General features: G+C 56.0%; 1 protein-coding gene across 1 annotated transcript in view; it reads left to right on the top strand.

The window, feature by feature from the left end:
- The window catches only part of DNAH17 (dynein axonemal heavy chain 17), a gene marked incomplete at its 3' end in the record, with an annotated part of 118,884 nt that overhangs the window by 64,978 nt on the left and 35,083 nt on the right, over nt 1–18,823 (top strand). Inside the window, exons 42-54 of the mRNA XM_082371732.1 lie at nt 633–760; nt 1,479–1,627; nt 5,379–5,661; nt 5,762–5,935; nt 6,188–6,395; nt 6,835–7,000; nt 9,443–9,545; nt 10,249–10,396; nt 10,769–10,860; nt 11,979–12,140; nt 12,637–12,801; nt 12,902–13,093; nt 18,345–18,611. Of these exons, the coding sequence (XP_082227858.1) occupies nt 633–760; nt 1,479–1,627; nt 5,379–5,661; nt 5,762–5,935; nt 6,188–6,395; nt 6,835–7,000; nt 9,443–9,545; nt 10,249–10,396; nt 10,769–10,860; nt 11,979–12,140; nt 12,637–12,801; nt 12,902–13,093; nt 18,345–18,611 (2,237 nt within the window). The remainder of the gene's footprint in view (nt 1–632; nt 761–1,478; nt 1,628–5,378; nt 5,662–5,761; nt 5,936–6,187; nt 6,396–6,834; nt 7,001–9,442; nt 9,546–10,248; nt 10,397–10,768; nt 10,861–11,978; nt 12,141–12,636; nt 12,802–12,901; nt 13,094–18,344; nt 18,612–18,823) is intronic.

Raw genomic sequence — 18,823 nt, 5'->3', positions numbered from 1 at the left:
AGTTGCGGCGAGTGGGGGCTACTCTCCGTTGCGGTGCGCGGGCTTCTCATTGCGGTGGCTTCTGTTGTGGAGCACGGGCTCTAGAGCACGGGCTCTAGATCACAGGCTCAGTAGTTGTGGCGCACGGGCTTAGTTGCTCCGCGGCACGTGGGATCCTCTCGGGCCAAGGATCGAACCCCTGTCCCCTGCATTGGCAGGCGGATTCTCATCCACTGCACCACCAGGGAAGTCCCTGAGCCTGACTCTTTAAGACCACTCAGCAAACCTTTATTGAGTGAATGAATGAAAGAGGGAAGGGATGAGTGAAGGGATGCAGGGCGGGGCAGTGGCCTTCCACGTAGGGCTGTTGAATCTGAGAACTGGACCAGACTTGGGGGGGATGTTGGGGGGCAGGGTCAGGGGTGGAGTCACAAAGGTGGGTCCTCAGGGTCAGGAGAAGGGCAGGAAATGAGCCAGGTCCCCTCCTGTCTGAGGGCCTCCGCTGTCCCTCTGAAGTAGGGCACTGGCCACCTCTGAGAGAGAGGCCAGTGTTGGCCCAGAGGGGACAAGAGGGGGCGAGCTCGGTCTCAGCCCCTGTGGCCCCAGGGAGAGCCACCCAGAGCTGGACCTGACAGAGCCACCGCCGCCCACAGGCCTCTTCTCCACCATCATGCGGGACCTGGCCAACATCCCTCACGACGGCCCCAAGTGGATCGTCCTGGACGGGGACATAGACCCCATGTGGATCGAGTCCCTCAACACAGTCATGGATGACAACAAGGTACAAGGGGCCCCTGGATCCCAGAGCTGACCCCCCAAGAACGGCAGTAACGTGGGGGAGGGGAGCATGTGGGACATGCCACGTGTCTCGCCTGCTGCACTCAGCAGACAGGACCCACTGTGCATGGGGATTCAGGAGGGGGCCTGCCTGGAGTTCTGCACAAAGCGTTATGGACGAGGGAAAGCCCCCCCTATCACAAGACGCATTCCTTGCAGGATGCAGGCCCACGTGCACCCGGCTCACCTGCTTTTTGGCCGCAGCGTGGGCAAAGGATGCAGGTGTAGAGAGCGTTCCTGTCTGACTGACACGTGGCACGATGTCGGAGGGGTAGCTAATATCTTGGAAGGCACGGACAGTGTTGAGAATTATCTAGAAGCAGCTTAAGAAAGTGATTCTCAACTGGGTGGAGGAGGGAACCCCAGAATTCCTGGGGAGGGGTCGGGGTCATGGTTTGAAAGGCAAATTTAGCCTCAGAGTGAAGTCCTACGTCATCCACGCACATCTGGACGCTCTCCATGGCCCGGGGGTGGGAGGGGCCGGGGGGGCTGGCATCGAGGACGGCAGGGAGTCGCTGGATTAGGGAAGCTGGTTGGTGGCTGGCAGAGGTACGGGGGATGTCCCCGACCTCCTCCTCCTCCTCTTCTGAAATGTGACCTGTGAAACCCTCAGGACGAGGGTGCTTTGGGGCTGAAATCCACAGGCCTGTGTCCCTCACTAGGTCCTCACCCTGGCCAGCAATGAGCGGATCCCCCTGAACCGCACCATGCGGCTGGTGTTCGAGATCAGCCACCTGAGGACGGCCACACCGGCCACCGTCTCCAGAGCCGGCATTCTGTACATCAACCCGGCAGACCTAGGGTGGAACCCGTGAGTTGGGCTTTTGTTCTCCTGCTCCAAACTATGCAGAGAAAAAGGAGGGCATTGGCGTTTCAGAGTTTCCTGTGTATGAATTCATTCATTCACTCACTCGTTCATTCATACGATAAATACCTTGTGCTGGGCCCTCCCCAGGCAGCAGCGTGGGGGCAATGAAAGGAGGCGGGACAGACGTGTGAATAAGTGATGTCATGCATGGCGACTCTGCATCACGGCAGCTAACGAAACAGAAGTTTGTACCACATGCAGGGAGCTCTGAGGAGGAGGGAGGGAGGGTCTGGGCCTGTTGTGGAGACAGGAAGTCTTCCTGGAGGAGCTGGAGTTGGGGCTGACCCCCGAGAGGAGAAGGAGCTTTCCAGGTAGACAGATAGGGGAAAGCATTCCAAGTGAGAACCAACATTTAAGGGGCATCAGGGCGAGAGTGTGAGGTTCCCGGGAACTGGCGGTGGTCCGGTGTTCGTGGATGGAGCGTGAGGCGTGAGGATTCTCCTGGCAGGAAGGGACTGACCCTCCAGGGCTGGCACAGGGGCCCCTTCTGACGTGACGAGGACAGTTCATGACAGCAGATGACGGGTGGCCACTGGCGACAGGGGAGGAGGGATGGATGTGAGAAATGTGTGAAACCTTAAGAAATGGAAGGCTTGCCATTGATCCTGGAGGCATGTTTTTGTACTTGGACACATGGCTAGTAATTTATACGCCAGGACATCCTGCGTGGTCTTGAGTAGAAACCCCAGTGCAACATTCTGGGACTGACAGGCTCAGGAGAAACACCTTGGCTGCATTCATTCAGTCGTCCACTTCATTCATTCATTCATTCAACCCGTGCTTTCAGCGCACCTGCTGTGTGTCTGACCCTCGGATGCCCCGTGCTGGGGAAACTGGGTCTCCCGGAGAGATGTGGAAAGTGGTAAGAGATGTTGGGAGGAAGAAGAATCCTTGAAGGATTCGAGAAGGAACAGGTAGAAGGGAAACCAGGGAGGTGACGTCCCACGTAGCCAGGGAAGAAAAAGCTTCAGGAGGGAAGCAGCGTCGAGAGGGTCACGTCCGGAGGGTCAAGGAGCCAAGGACAGAAAGTTGCCACTGGATTTGGCAGCTGGGAGCTCACCATTAATTCAGGAAGAACAGCTTCCTGGCGCGACAGGGGCAGAAGCCAGATGGCAATTCGTGCAGGAGGAATTGGGAGGAGGCCCTGGTAATGAGGGTCTTTCTGGAAATGTCTCGTAGCAGCTGGGGCGAGATGAGCAGGCATGGGTGTTTCCAGGCACAGGCAAGTGTGCCGGTGGGGAGAGAAGGGGAGGAGGAGAGTTCATGCTCGATGCGTCTGTGCATCGAGTGGGAAGTGAGACTGCCGTCTCCCGATGCAGCGAGGCGGGGGCTGGGGGGGTACATGAGTGCAGTGACCCTGCAGGGACAGAACCAGAGCTGGCCTGACCTACAGGGGCCTGGGGGCCGCTGAGACCCAGCACCACTATGCCGCCTTCTCCAGCAACACCTGTCATCCTGCTTTGTTAGTGTCCTGTGGCCGCCATGACAAAGGACCACAAACCGGGCAGCTTCAAACAATGGAAGTTTTTTCTCTCCTGGTTCTGGAGGCCAGAAGTCTGAAATCAGGTGTTGGAAGGGTTGGTTCCTTCTGGAAGCTCTGAGGGGGAATCTCTTCTAGGGCTTCTCCCCCAGCTTCTGGTGTTGCTGGCAATCCTTGGCTTGTAGACACATCACCCCATCACACAGCCACCTTTCTGAGTCTCACGTGGTCTTCCCTCTGCACATGCCTCTGTGTCCTAATTTCCCTCTTCTCATAAGGACCAGTCATTGGATCAGGGCCCACCCTCATCCAGGATGCACCATCTCCAGATCGTCATTTTGATTACATCTGCAAACACCCTTTTTCCAAATAAGGCCACATTCATAGACTGTGGGCGGACTTGTCTTTTGAGGGGCCCACATTCTGCCCACTATACATGTCTGGGCGTTTCCAGGGTGGGCAGCAGACAAGGCAAGAGAACTGGAGCAAAGTCTGAGCGCGAGCCGCTAAGACGCAAGAGTACGGGAAGGAGACGGTGGGGCCGAGGGGCGCCCAGTGGACGCTCAGCGGGGGCGGGAAGGAGAGCGGAAGATCAGCAGGGGTGGGCAGGGGCGGGACCCAAAGGCTCACCCTTCAGCCGGGAGCGGTTCTTGGGGCTCCAGAAGGATAACCAAGAGAGTGAGTGGCATCCTGGGGACCAGGAGGAGACCCGGGTTTTGCTGGAGAGAACTGGAGAGGCTGAGAGCCTGCTCAGGGCCCCCAGCCCAGAGAAAGAGCAGCCCTCCAGCAGCGGCAGCCATGACTCAAGGCAGGGGTGGCCGAGCGTATCCAGGAGGGGGAGGTGAAGCAAAGCTCCAGGGCCAGAGGGGCCCCGTGGCCTCTGGGGACAGGGCAGGAGCCTGCAGGGAAGCCACTCGTCCTCCCGGGGTCCGGGTCTGGGTCTGGGTGTGGGTCGGCTTTCCAGATCAAAGCCAGCGCGCACATTTGCATGCACTAAATGTCTCTAACAAGTCAAAATTTAAAATTTGATATATCCGCCTTCAAGATAGAAGGCAAATGCAGCAGTCTATGTATAGATTTGCACATTGGTCTCCATTCTGAAGACAAACTGTATTTGGAATTCAGTTCTCAACTGCACTGTGTTTGCTTGTGGACGTAGAGTGTTTAAAGGTTTGCTCTGTTACCTAGTGAACCCAGGGGCAACGGGGCAGAGTTTTTGAGCTCTTGGTTCTCTGTTCTGCTAGGGGTGCAGTAAGAGGCAGAGCTTCCAGAACATGCGCTCACTTGCAGAAAGGCATGTCTGCTGGGGCTGCGGAGGGCAGGCGAGCTGAGTCGGGTAACGCGAGCTTCCTGCTTACGTTTTGGGCATCCTAGAAAGGACAGCTCACTGAGCTCGTCAGCCCGCAAGGGAGCCGGACGCTCTTTACGCTTTTAGCAGGCACTTGTTTAGCACTTACCGTGGACCAGGCTCCCCTCTATGAGCTTTAAAAATATCAGCCCAGGTAGTCCTTCAAATACGGGAGTGACTATCACCACTCCCATTTACGGATGAGAAACCTGAGACCCAGACATGTTGAGTAACTTGCCCGAGGCCATGGCTGGCCACGCTAGAGCCCACTCAAGCCAGGCAGTCGGGCTCTAGAATCCACACCCCTCACAGCCGTGGTGGGCCACCTCTATGCCACCCACTCCAGAGATGTGTGTGTGCCAGGCAACCCAACATGGCTCCTCAGGAATGCCTGTTGTATTGGTTTGGACTCTTCCATTAAATGTGTCAATTGGCTCAATTCACCATGTATGCTTCAGGCATGGCTGGATCCAGGAGTCCAGATAATGCGATGATGTGTCCCTGCTCCTCTCCTTTCCTTTCCCTTTTCTTCCCTTCCCTTCCCATCCCCTCCCTCTCTCTCCCCCAGATGATGTTATGAAACTTCTCTCTCCTCTCCTCTTCTCCTATATCCAGCTCTACTGTCCTCAGTATTATCTGCATTTGGGGGTAGGAAGGATGGCTCCCAGTTGTTCTCGGAGGACAGCACCCCACAGCTAGAATCCCAGGGAAAGAGCACACCCTCATCAGATCCTCTTAAGGTCTGGGACCAGCCCCATCACCAGGCAGGAGTACCAGAATCACGTGGAAGCGTTCACCAAGCGGAGGGTCGCCAGGGGGACCCAACGTGGCGGCCCAGTCCTCCAGCACCTCCCCGTCTTCCCCAGGGTGGTGAGCAGCTGGATAGAGAGGCGCAAGGTGCAGTCGGAAAAGGCCAACCTGATGATCCTCTTTGACAAGTACCTGCCCACCTGCCTGGACAAGCTTCGCGTCGGGTTTAAGAAGATCACTCCGGTGCCCGAGATCACGGTCATCCAGGTGATCCTGTACCTGCTCGAGTGCCTCCTTACCGAGAAGAACGCACCACCCGACTCTGCCAAGGAGCTGTACGAGCTCTACTTCGTGTTCGCCTGCTTCTGGGCCTTCGGAGGGGCCATGTTCCAGGACCAGGTGAGCAGCCGGCCGCGGCGGGTGCCTGGCCAGCCAGACTCGGTCTCCCGGCATCCCTCTCAGCTGGGCCATTTCTGTGCTTTATTTTGTTTCCCAACAGCTTGTAGATTATCGGGTCGAGTTCAGCCGATGGTGGATCAACGAGTTTAAGACAATCAAGTTCCCCTCGCAGGGAACGATCTTTGACTACTACATAGATCCCGACACCAAAAAGTTCCTGCCGTGGACGGACAAGGTGCCCCGCTTCGAGCTGGACCCTGATGTCCCGCTGCAGGTAACTGCCCAGAGCGGTGCCGATTTATGACGATTTAGGAGCAGGACTCAGAGCCCCATCCCACTCGCTTCTCAATGGGATGTCCAGTCGCAAACGGTTTTCAACAATAGGACCTTTCAAGTAAGACTGGGGATTTGACAAACTGTCCAGGTCTGCAAGTTTGTTGGGAAGGTGGGAATTGGAGGCTCGGGTGTGTCTGGGGTTACAGCTCCTCCCTCTCCCCCCCCCCCATCCTCCTGCCCCCTCCCCCAGGCCTCACTGGTGCACACCACGGAAACCATCCGCATCCGCTACTTCATGGACCTGCTCGTGGAGAAGTCGTGCCCCGTGATGCTGGTGGGGAACGCAGGGACGGGCAAGTCGGTGCTGATGGGGGACAAGCTGGACAGCCTGAGCACAGACGACTACTTAGTGCAGGCCGTGCCCTTCAACTTCTACACGACCTCAGCTATGCTGCAGGGTGAGGTTGAGGACAAGCGTGGGTCCTCACGGCCTGGCCTCGACATACCCAATCACTCTCATCTGACGCGCGCGACTGCCTCCCAGTCCCACCCTGACGTTCCTCACAGCGCCTTCTTACTGCAGACCCGGGAGCTGGCCAGCTGCCTCTCCACTTCCCGTGCCCCCACCCACTGCTCTCTATGCCCAGAGCAGGGGGACGAGGGTGGCAGATCCCACAGGGAGCTCCGCTCCTAACCAGTCTCAGGTGGCCCTGACGTCGATGAGCGCAAGGTTCCTGTGTCCCTGCCTGGAGCCAGTGGTGCCCACCACCCTCTCCTTTACTCCTGAGGTGGCGGGAGTCCAACCCGCCTGTCTTTGGTGCCCCCAGGGCTACCCTTTGGGCCACCGCCTCTGAGATCTACCAGGCACCGTGGTAGTCACCCCATTCCCTTCCCTAGGTGTTCTCGAAAAGCCGCTGGAGAAGAAATCAGGGCGGAATTACGGGCCACCAGGCACCAAGAAGCTGGTCTACTTCATCGACGACATGAACATGCCTGAGGTGGACAAGTACGGGACGGTGGCCCCGCACACCCTCCTCCGGCAGCACATGGACCACAGGCACTGGTGAGTGGGGGCGGGGGAGGGGTTTGCCACAGGGAGGATGCAGGGCTGGGACACAGGACCACGCTGATGGGGTCACAGGTCTGGGGAGACGTGGGGGGTCAAGGTCTCCTCCTCTCAAACATTCCGCAAATACGCCCTGGGCATCTGCCAGGCCCCGGGCTGGCGGCTGTGGCCTGCAGTTCCATGGAGCAGGGACAGACAGGTACCCCTCCGATTGAAGTGTCCATATGGCAGAGAAGACAGAGGGGTGCAGTTCCAGGGTGAAGGGAGCAGTCACAGAGGACCCCAGCGGCTGGGTCAGAGACCCGGGGTGGGAGGAGGCAGCTGGGAGCTCCATTACTGGCCTTAGTGTCAATACTTTGGAGGGAGAGCATCTCGGGCACAGCAGATGCCATGGGCAGAGGGAGTGTGGCCCCTGCATGGGGCCATAGGAGCCCAGCATGGCTGGAGCATGAGAGCCAGAGGGAGAGGGTGCCCGGGGCAGGGGCGGCCAGACCCTGGGACTCATGGACCACTGGACAGAGAACACTTTCTCCCAAGGGCAACGGAAAGCCGAGGGTGTCATGTTTACATTTGCAGTCTGGAAAGGTCAGAACATTCAGTGTGGTTAAAACAAGTATCACTTGAAAGAAGTGTGCCATGATGACCTGGCAAGTGGCCCAGGCCAAACCTGGGGGTTTTGAGACCAAAGGAACCCGAGAAATCTCATCAGAAGTCAGTGAGGGGATGCGTGGTGCCTGCCCCTTACTGCCGAGAAATAGGGCACAGAGGGGATAAGTGGCCTGCTGGCGGTCACAGCCCTGATGAGAGGCCCAGCTGGAAGTCAAGCCCACATGTCTGACTCCATGGCTGGCCTTTCCCCGCGACATGACACCGACGCCAGGGCTCACGGGCTGTAGGAACCCAGCAAGGACAGCAGTGAAGCCATGGGGGCTATGGGCTGTGATGTGGGAACAGGGCGTTAGGGATGACTCCCTGGGGAGGGGACAGAGCTGGGCCGGGGCGGGACGCACTTGAAGTGCAGCCCTGCGAGAGCTCGACATCTGTGAGGACATGAAAGTGGTGTGGGACAGCCAGGGCCCAGGACAGGTCTGGGGAGGGACAGGGCAGGAGGCCGAGGGCAAAGCAGGAGGGATACGTGAGGGCTGCCCGCGCCCCCTCGGGAGGATCTGCTGGGAGGCCCAGGAGGGCCCAGGGGTGGTCCCTCACTCTCCCGGGCCCTGGTTGCATGCTCTCGACATGGGCTCACCAGGTCGTGCATCCTTGCAAAAGTTACAAAACTAAGATGTGGTGTACTCTTCTTTAAGAGGGCCCTAAGAGCTGTGAAGCTTCAGCCCTGGGTCCACACCTGCCCTGGAGTTTGTCCTGAAGAATCTCTCTAGGAGGGGGAGGCATAGTCAGATTTGGAAGATCCCTCTAGAATTTCAGATAAAGGGACCCCACAAGCAACAGGGAAGGCTGGACTGTTCAGAGTCTCTGTCAGCAAGTGCAGAAGAAACAGCAGCACAGAGCAGCCCGACCACCTAGATCAGGCGGGCCCCACGTGGAGGGCAGACCCACAAGCCAGAGGAGAAACTGCCATGTGGGTGGGAGAAAGTGTGACCCGGGGAAAGGTGGGGAGTGGGAAGGACTTCTCAAAGCTAGGCTTCAAAAGCATAGACCAGAAGGCCGAAGAATGGTTACTTCGACTTACCTGAGAACTGAGGAACATTGTTCACCAAGAGACACCATGGGCAAGCACAATATGGAGTTGACGGGAGAAATTACTTGCAATGCCTGACACTGGCAGTGGATTCATATGTGGGGCATACAAGGAATCCCCACAGATCCACAAGGGCCGGCACCAACTCCCAACAGAAAACAAAACAAAACAATGGGGGGAAAAGCCAAAAGGTAAAAGGCACATGAAAGATGCAAAAGCTCTTTATAGCCTTTGACCTCGTCTGAGCCCCTGGAAGTGTTAGCAGTGCCCTGGCATCAAGGAAACTCTTCAGCTTATTTGATCATCGTCACCATCATCATCCTTGATAATTAGAGTGATAATGGGGGTGGTGGTAAACATTTATGGAACCCTTGCTCTATTTCAGGTGCCCTTCTAAGTTTATTTTCATGCATTAGCTCCATTCGTCCTCATAATGAGCCATTGCACAGATAGGAATACTGAGGCACAGAGGGGTTAGCCAGCCTCCCCAGAGTCACGATGCTACTGAATGGAGGAGCTGGAACATAAACCCAGACCTGAACACTGAGCCACTCCGTTGCCTCCTGTTTCAAAATTTTTCTTAAAAGCATGAAGTACAATTGGCCATTTCACATGTAATTGTTATTTTGAGGTTTATTTTTTTTTTTAACCGTATGCAGGGCAGTACTGGGGTGGGTGGGGAGCCGGGGGTGGCTCCTGGGGGCCGGCAGCAGGACATTACGCTGGCCTTGCCCGCGCAGGTATGACCGACAGAAGCTGACACTGAAGGACGTCCATAACTGTCAGTACGTGGCATGCATGAACCCCACTGCTGGATCCTTCACCATCGACCCCAGGCTTCAGGTAGGCAGAACCCAGCCTCATCTCGGTCAGCTGCAGGAGTCGAGGCTCACTTTGGCAAATGAGAAGGAAAGCATTGATTTGGGATTGTGGGGCAGTGGGCTGGCATTCCCTGGAGAACGTCCCAGCCTTTCAGAAGATGTCAGGACATTCCCAGTTGGGGGGGGGGGGGTGTTGAGAGGCTAGCCAGCTCTCCCTGTGAGCCCGTAGGGCTGCCAGACTTACTTAGCAAATAAAAATACAGATGCCTGCTCAAATCTGAATTTCAGATAAACAGCCAATCATGCCCCATACGATGTTTGAGACATATTTGTACTAAAAAAAAAAAAATTTTTTTCCTATGTGAAATTCAGATTTAACAGGAAATCCTGTACTCTATCTGCAACACCACCCAGGCAGGACCTCACCTCTGAATTACCAAAGCAGATGGAGACCTGGAATTTAAATCCAGGCTGCGCTCTGAGGCACTCTTTGGCCTCCTCCAAGTTTTTTCTGGAGAGCATGACACGAATTTGGCTGTTTGAGATGTAATCAATATTTAAGGGGGCTTTACCACACACGTGGCATGAGGAGGGAACCTGTCCATTCTGACCATGCCCACGAGACATTAGGCGATGAGGACAGAGTCTGCTCCCCAGGAAGGCGGCCCCGCCCCAAGCTGGTCCCTACGAGCAGCCTGACCAGGGCCTCTGGTTGTTCCGGGCAGCGCCACTTCTGTGTGTTTGCCGTGAACTTCCCGGGCCAGGAGGCTCTCGTGAGCATCTACAGCACCATCCTGGCCCAGCACCTGGCCTATCGATCGGTCCCCATGGCAGTCCAGAAGATGAGCAGCCATCTGGTGGCCTCCGCCCTGGGTAAGCTGACCTGCCTCGCCCCCTCTCCTGTCAGTGAGACCCGCTGCTTTATGGGGCTGACGGAGGCTTCATACTTTCCCCTGGTAAATATTTTGTTTATACTTCCAAGTCAATATTTTTTTTAACGATGCTGTTGAGGTATTGTGAAGTCCAGTTGCTTGAGGGGGAGGCAGAGGATAGGAAATTCAGTATACAGAAGCAATTTACATGTCAGTAGAGTAGCGAACTTCCTCCCTCCTCAGCTCTGCAGATTTCTTACTTAAATTGTCAGCATCTCACAGTCCATTTGCTTTAGAAACTACAGCTTAAGCTTTGCGCTTCCTGAGGCCATTAAGAGTGTGCAAGAATCGATGTGTCTTTTTCCTGTAACAGCCCTGCACCAGAAAGTGACATCAACATTTCTTCCCACAGCCATTAAGTTTCATTATGTCTTCAACCTCAGGGACCTCTCCAATATTTTCCAGGTACTGCTTTTAGCGCTATTGTCATGTCACCTTATGGCCAAGGCCTGACCCACAGATGCTCTCCTCCTCTGCTGCTCTCAGGAGAGAAAGCAAAGTGATCTATGGACTGATGACAGTGATGATGTTGATGAGGATGGTGACCGTGGTGATAGTGATAATGATGGTGATGATGGTGACCGTGGTGATGATAATGGTGATAGTGATGATGACGATAATGATGGTGATGATGATAGTGGTAGTGATGGTGATGATGGTGGTCGTAATGATGGTGATGACGGTGGGGATGTTGATAACGATGGTGATGATGATGGTGATGGTGGTGGTGATCGTTGTACTCTTGATGGTGATGATGGTGGTGATGATGTTTCCTCTTATGTATTGACTGAGCTAGCCGATGGGTTTGGCCACTTACATCCCCATTTTCTCCTCCAAACAACATGTAACGCTCGTATATCCCCATTTTACAGATGGGAAGTCTAAGGCTCCCCCCACTTTAAGTGTCAGCTCAAATGTCGTGCCCTCAGGAGGCCCTCATCCCCACACACTCTGTCTCACGGTCCCTGTTTATGTCATTCATAGCACACATCACAATGTGTAATTACCTTGCGATTTTGTCTGGTTACATCTCCCCACTAGAAGGCAAACTCCATGAAGGCAGGGTCAGTCCCATCATCACTGTGTTCCCAGAGCCCATAACAGGGGCCTGGAAGAAAAGCACCTGTTGAACTTGCCAGGTCACTTGGTTAGTAAACGGCCAAGCCAGGACTGGCACAGCCCAAGCTCACCGGCCACTCCATGGCCTCCCGTAGTCGGGTTTCTGCCTGATCAGCCCCTTTGTCCCTTTCTCCACCGCCCACCCCCTTAGAGGGGGCAGCCCTTAACCCTGTCTCGTGAGGAGAATCCCCCCACGTCTCTCAGGCCACAGACACACCCTCCAGCCTCCAGGATTTGCACGGCCTTGGCAGTCCGTGGCTTCCTGGACCTCAAATGGACACTGTACCACAGCCTAAAGGGTCATCCCCTGGGGAAGCAGCCACTTTCTCGTTTAATCCACATGCGGTGCTCGGCTTGCCTCCGGGACACAGCTCAGGATGCCGACCGTCCCGCATCTGGGGCAGGGGCTCCTGTTCTCCACCACAGAGATCCTGAAAATCCCACTAGACCTCGTCCGCCTCTGGCTGCACGAAGCCGAACGTGTGTACGGCGACAAGATGGTGGACGAGAAGGACCAGGAGACGCTGCGGAGGGTCACCGTCGCTTCCACCAAGAAGTTCTTCGACGTATGTCAGGCCACCGTGTCCCCCTGCCAAGCCCAGGAAGGCTCCGAGGGGCAGAGTGTCGGGGCCCCGTGACAATCCCCGCCCCCCTGCAAGGGCCCTGGGGTGGGGATGGGAAGGACCACGTTGGGTCCCACGAGATGACTCTGCCATGTGGGTGTGGCCCGAGCGAGGAGGAGTGGGGCCCTCGACAGGTCAGGATGTGAAGACCTCCCTCTAGCCGCTGGGCACAGACAGCTCTGCTGGGGTCGACGTGCTCCGCTGGTGTGTCCGGGGTTTTCGTGGTAGAATCATTTTTCTGGACTCTCAGTTCGTTCCCGATGTGGCAGGGACCAGGGGATTTTGCCCAGTGGTTTGCAGGGCCCCTGGTAGCAGCAGTGTGGGCCCCTGCAGACGTGGCTTGAGATCCTGAGGCCGCCGGGCAAGGTGCTGGGGGTGCTGTTCGTGATCTGTGTGCCTGAGGCAGCGACAACAGAACCATCTCGTCTCTGACGTCTAGGATCTTGGTGAAGAGCTCTTATTCGCTAAACCCAATATCTACTGCCACTTTGCTCACGGGATCGGCGATCCCAAATACCTGCCGGTGACTGACGTGGCTCCTCTGAACAGGCTCCTGGTGGAAGTCCTGGACAGTTACAACGAGGTCAACGCGGTCATGAACCTGGTGAGCGGGGCTCAAGCAGGCAGCAGGGGGGTGGGGAGGGACGAGGGAGGCGTGTCTGCACGGTGAGACGCCCGGGGTCTCTCTGGTCTGGTCTCTTCAGGTGCTGTTTGAGGACGCGGTGGCCCACATCTGCAGGATCAACCGCATCCTGGAGTCCCCACGGGGCAACGCCCTGCTGGTAGGGGTGGGCGGCAGCGGCAAGCAGAGCCTCTCCCGCCTGGCCGCGTACATCAGCGCGCTGGACGTGTTCCAGATCACCCTCAAGAAGGGCTACGGGATCCCAGACCTCAAGGTGAGATGTCGCCTCTCAATAAGCCGCCCTTCGGGAGGGGGAGCGGAGAAGAGTCTCCCCACTCCCATTCCCAAAACGAAGCATCCAGCGCAGAGAACGTGAAGGTCACCAGCAGGGTGTTTATCTTAGACGGTAAAGGCCAGGGACACATTCGGCCGGTGCCCACGGCCATGTGACGAAGGTAGAAGGAAGTGTGGGTTTCTGGTAGATTAGAGCCAGTAGAGAGTCACCTCAGATAATAGCGGCAAAGAGATTTGGTTCTCGTCTCTGGTCATCAAATCGTGCCGCATCTTTCCCAGTTTTCCAGATTAAATAATTCAGAACCGGTACTCACTAGCTGTCTGACTACCTGCTCAGGGTTCTGGGAGGCTGCTTTTTTGAATTAATCAAATAAATATGAGCTTGACTCAGGTCTCCCATCCCCAGGACGTGCCGCCGAGGCTTTTTGTTGATTCTTTTTTCCCGAAAATTTGCTCTCTCGGGGACCTGTGTGCTAGTCATACACGATTAGTCTACAGCGTACCATTGTTGTGTCTCAGATTAGAGCTGAAGTTGACTGGACCACGTCACACGGCTCACCTCTCTTTGCCTTGGTGTCGAGGCTGCTTCTGTGGGCCAGGACAATGCCAGACCCAGGGGACCCTCCCCTCCGCTCACGGCTCCGAGGCAGTTGCTGGCCAGGTTGCCTTAGGGGGATGGTCTGGACCCCTGCCAGAGCCTGGCACCCTGGGACCTCAGCAGGAGGGGGTGGTCTGCGGGCAGAGGCCCCGGGAAGGACGATGGGGACGGTGGGCTAGGTCTCAGCCCTGCTCTCCCGACAATGCCAAGCAGGCTGTGCCAGGGACAGGAGCCCCCAGGTAACGTCCGGCTTCCCATCGCCCCCAGCGCGTTCTACTCTTCCTATCAAAGGGCTGGCCAGCTGGCTGTATTTTTAAAATGCCAGCCTTAAGGGAGAGGCCTCCCTAATGTAGGTTCTGCCAGGCACCGCCTCCTGAACTGACCCGGCCCGTCATGGGTCTTAGCGGTGCTCAGCTAAGCCGAGCGAGTGGGTTCGCACCGACTCCCCGAGTGCGTTCAGGGTGGTTAGAACCCTCGCATCTGGAGCTGTATAGCTGTGCTGAGTTGTCTCCACTGAAAAAGTTTCTAGTCTATTAGCTTAATTGTGTTGCTTTATTTTCTTTTTTTAAAGCTTCTTTCTTTCTTCCTTTCTTCCTTTCTTCCTTTCTTTCTTTCTTTCTTTCTTTCTTTCTGGCTGTGTTGGGTCTCCGTTTCTGTGCAAGGGCTTTCTCCAGTTGCAGCGAGCGGGGGCCACTCTTCATCGCGGTGTGCGGGCCTCTCATTATCGCGGCCTCTCTTGTTGCGGAGCACAGGCTCCAGACGCGCAGGCTCAGTAGTTGTGGCTCACGGGCCTAGTTGCTCCGCGGCATGTGGGATCTTCCCAGACCAGGGCTCGAACCCGTGTCCCCTGCATTGGCAGGCAGACTCTCAACCACCGCGCCACCAGGGACGCCCTTGCTTTATTTTCTTGATTGCATCGTGCTATTTGCCCTGTCCCTGTGAGGGTTTTGTTGGCCTCACTCTGCGGCAGCTGTTGTTTTATCCCCGGCATTAGCTGCAGCAACTCTGTGATCTGTGTCATCACAATTCATTGCTCCTGCGCCCGTGACGAGCTGGCTTTGTACTCCTCATTTGTTATCATTTATTAAGTATTTATTATTATATTTGTTATTTATTAAGTAGCTTCTGTGGATTCGGAAGTAAGGACAGCCATAGACAGGGCTATAGGATCTTGCATCGGACCTTGCGTCATATTAGGGGAAGCAGACTCCTGAACAGTTATAAGATGTATTATTATTGTTCTAATGATAGTGTCACAGTAAGAAGTTAACAATGTATATGTTGTTAGCGTAACAGATGCGTTCATGATGACGTAACATTATTATAAAGTCGTACCATAAGCCACGGGCACCCACTGGAGTTTGGAGACGCAGCGGGAAAAGGGTCAGGATCCAAACCCAAGGGCCGTCGTGTGCCTCATGGAAAATCCTGGACTTGGTCCCAAGAAAACAAGATACTGTCAAGGTCATTTGCGCAGAGGAGGGGCAGGATCTGGTGGTGTTCTGGGACAGAGTGGGGGATGGCTTGAAGACAGCAGAGATCGCTCAGGGGTGACGGCGAGGGGGGCACCACGGAGCCCCGGTGACCCCACGAAGGCTGGAACCAGGCAGTGCAACAAGAAGGGAGGAGGGAGAGACCGAGCGAGACCCTCGTCATGGGCGAACGTGAGGAGTGGGGGCTTAGCTGGACTCCCACCTGCTGGGTCCCCAGGCCCCAACCCCCGTGCAGTCCCCAGGCCAGGCAGTGGCATGCTTTTGACCTTTGTGAGCCCTCTCCCTGAGGCCCGAGTAGTAGCCCAGAGAGCTGGGCTGGACCCTCTGGAGAAACGCTTTAAGCTGAGTGAGGGGCCAGGCCCATGTCTCAGCAGCCCGGGCGGTCCCCTTGACCTTCAGCAAATGCTGAGCCGGGAGGGGCGGGCGGGGCGAGCGCTTGCCTTCCTGCAGCCGGCAAGGCAGAATGAGGAGAGCGCCCGGCCACACCTCTTCGACCCTCTTCCCTGAGACTCACCCCCAAACCTGGGCTCCGTGTTCCTTCCTCTCTGCCGGCAATGACGATGGCTGCAAGGGGCCCCGGAAGTGTGTCCCGGCCAGAGGGGAGCGGGCACCCCGCTCTGTTACCACCAGTCCCTAGATGCACCCAGATGCAGGTGTCCAGACCCGCTCCCTCCTCCTCGATGGTGAGTGAGGAGGGGATCCCCGGAGCTGAGCTTGTGGGGCTGACCGTGACGTTGGCAGCTGGAGCAATTACTGACACGATGTCTCCCTCAAGCAGACAGGAACTGAGGACACAGGGGGACTGGGCTGGGGGCGAGGGCGGCCAAGACTCCAGTGCCAGGAGAAACCAAGATAACGTGCGGCCACGCGTGTGTGGGCGTCGGAGGAATTGAGGGGACGCCTGGCAGGAGATGGCCAAGGTGCGCTGGGACCTGTGGGGCTGGGAAGTGCAGGAGACGGCGGGAGGTGGAGATCTCGGCCCCTCAGCCTGAGAGCGTGGGGGTGGAGGAGTCCCTGCCAGAGAGCTGGAGAGGCTGAGGAGGACAGGATCCCGGGGCAAGCAGCGGTCAGCAGGGACGGAGCAAGCGCCACGGCAGGAAGGCCAGGGAGGGCCGAGCTTCACGACAGTCAAGGCCGCAGAGGCTCCAGGCAGGACAGTGGGCTGCGGCCGAGGAGAGGCCCTGAGGTCTTGGCCGGAGCAGGTTCCCCTGGGGGCCCCAGGAGAGAGCCCGGCAGCAGGAGCCAAAGAGAAAGGGCGGCAACCAGGAGGCGCAGCAAATCCCGATTATCCAGGAGAGAAGCGAGCGGGATCGGGGAAGGAGCGGTGCTGCAGGCCCAGAGCCACCACGCCAGCCCTCGGCCTTTAGGGACCATGGGTCTTTCCAGAATGTTCTGCTCTGACCTGGGTCCCTGCAACAACTAGCTTCCCTCGCTCCAAGCAGATCCCTTGCCTCAGCCAGTCGAACTGGATTCAAAAGCTGAACTTGGTGGAACTTCGCGGCCCTTCCCAAATTCAGTCATTCCCAAACCACAGGAGGGAGGAACACTCAGGGGTCAGCGTGACAGCGGTGCACGTTGAGCCCGCACCAGCCGGGAGCTGCCCTCTGTCGTGCAGCCGCCACACTCGCCTCCCCCAGGACGACCGCCGGGCTCACGCGCGCAATGAAGCGCCCGCGTTTAGATACGTACGGCTGATTCCGGCGTTGTCGGCCCCCAGCCCACATCCATGATGGGCTGTAAAATGAGAAGAGTGATATGTCTCAACACCAAGGCCCCGCCGCCTCTCCAAGCAGGACCTGCCTTGGAGGCCATGCCCGAAGGCGCGACCAGGGCTCGGATCCCACCTGAGGCCTCCGCTCTCCCAGGCTCAGGGCTTCCCTTTGATTTGTTTTTTAAGCTTGTCCAAAAAACCTGGAATTTGGAGCTTGCCTTTTGACCCCAGTTATACCCCTGTCAACTCCAGCTGAGGGACCTTGGTGATGTTTCTCTCTGAACAGATGTCAGGGAGGTGTGCTGCTTCCAAAGGGCAGAAGAGAGCTACTCGGGATGCCTACAATGGACATTTTAAAGCCTTTAAAATAATTACAGAGGCTCTCAGGTCTTATTTAAAAATTAGACGGTAAAGAAAAGCAAATCACCAAACCCCTGAAAATTCGCATTCATACTTGGATGACACTGACAGACATTTTAATATATATTTACACGTTATACATGTAAATTGGCATACTTTTCAAACATAGCAAGCTATTCATACTGCTCTGTAACATGCTTTTTTTTTTTTTTTTTTACTATTCTCCTTCATTTATTCATCCAAAATTACCATGCAATTGTTTTGTCAAGTTATTTCTTTAAAATCTACTAGTAATGTGATAGGAGTTATGATAAGCAGAGGGTATACTTCGAGGCTTATTCATTCTTTCCAGCCTCCCCGTCCCAGCCTGTGGTGTATTTATTCGGGACCTCTTCCAGGGTCTTCATTTAAGCTTTTTATTCCTTTTTTTTGTGGTAAAGCATACACAACACAAAATTTACCATTTTAACCACATCATTCAGGGGCATTAATACGTTCACATAGTTGTGCCACCATCCCCACCATCCATCTCCAGAACTTTCTCATCTTCCCAAACAGAAACTCTGTCCCCATGAAACACTAACTCCCCCTCCCCACTCCCCACAGTCCCTGGCACCCACCGTTCTACTTTTTGTCTCCATGAATCCGACTCTGCCAGGGACCCCGTATGAGTGGAATCCTACTCATATGAGGACAAATCCTATTTGTCCTTTTGTGACTGGCTGATTTCACTCAGCATAATGTCTTCTAGGTTCCTCTGTGTTGTAGCATGGTCAGAATTTCCTTCCTTCTTAAGGCAGAATAATATCCCACTGTGTGAACGGACCCCATTGTGTTTGTCCATCCACCCGTCGAGGGACGCCCAGAGTGCTTCCACTTTGGACTGTGGCGAGTAGAGCCGCCACAAGCCTGGGTGTCCTCCACTGAAGGCCCTGGGTCTCCATCTACAGACCCTGCCCATTTCTTACGGAGCTGATCTCCGGGTGCCCCCGTCTGGGTGGTGGTGGAAGATGCTTCTATGCGAGCATCTTCTTGGCAAGACCTCTGAGGGTGTCCTCCTCGGGTCCAGCTCGACCTCGGCGCCCAGTACATCAAGTCGGCCGTGAAGAATGTTCCCTCGGTGTTCCTGATGACGGACTCCCAGGTGGCCGAGGAGCAGTTTCTGGTGCTGATCAATGACCTGCTGGCTTCGGGGGAGATCCCGGGGCTGTTTATGGACGACGAGGTGGAGAACATCATCTCCTCCGTGCGGCCGCAAGTGAAGTCCCTGGGCCTGACGGACACCCGGGAGGCGTGCTGGAAATTCTTCATTGAGAAAGTGCGCAGGCACCTGAAGGTAGGGGGTCCCGGGCTTGGTGGGGGGGCGGTCCCAGGGACCTTCTAAGGACTGGTTCTTCACTCGGGGAGGAGTCGGGGGCTGTTCCCGCACAGGAAATGGAAAACTGTTAGGAGAGTATGGTGGGCTGCCTGATGGAGGTGGGCTGTTAGAAGTGCCTTGTGGCCAAAAGAAGTGATTTCTATATTCATATCCCCCCCCTGCCATAGAGC

Source organism: Balaenoptera borealis (assembly GCF_965194805.1).
Source record: "Balaenoptera borealis genome assembly, chromosome: 20".
In the NCBI taxonomy this organism is placed as follows: Eukaryota; Metazoa; Chordata; class Mammalia; order Artiodactyla; family Balaenopteridae; genus Balaenoptera; species Balaenoptera borealis.
This window is presented reverse-complemented; position numbering and strand designations above follow the sequence as displayed.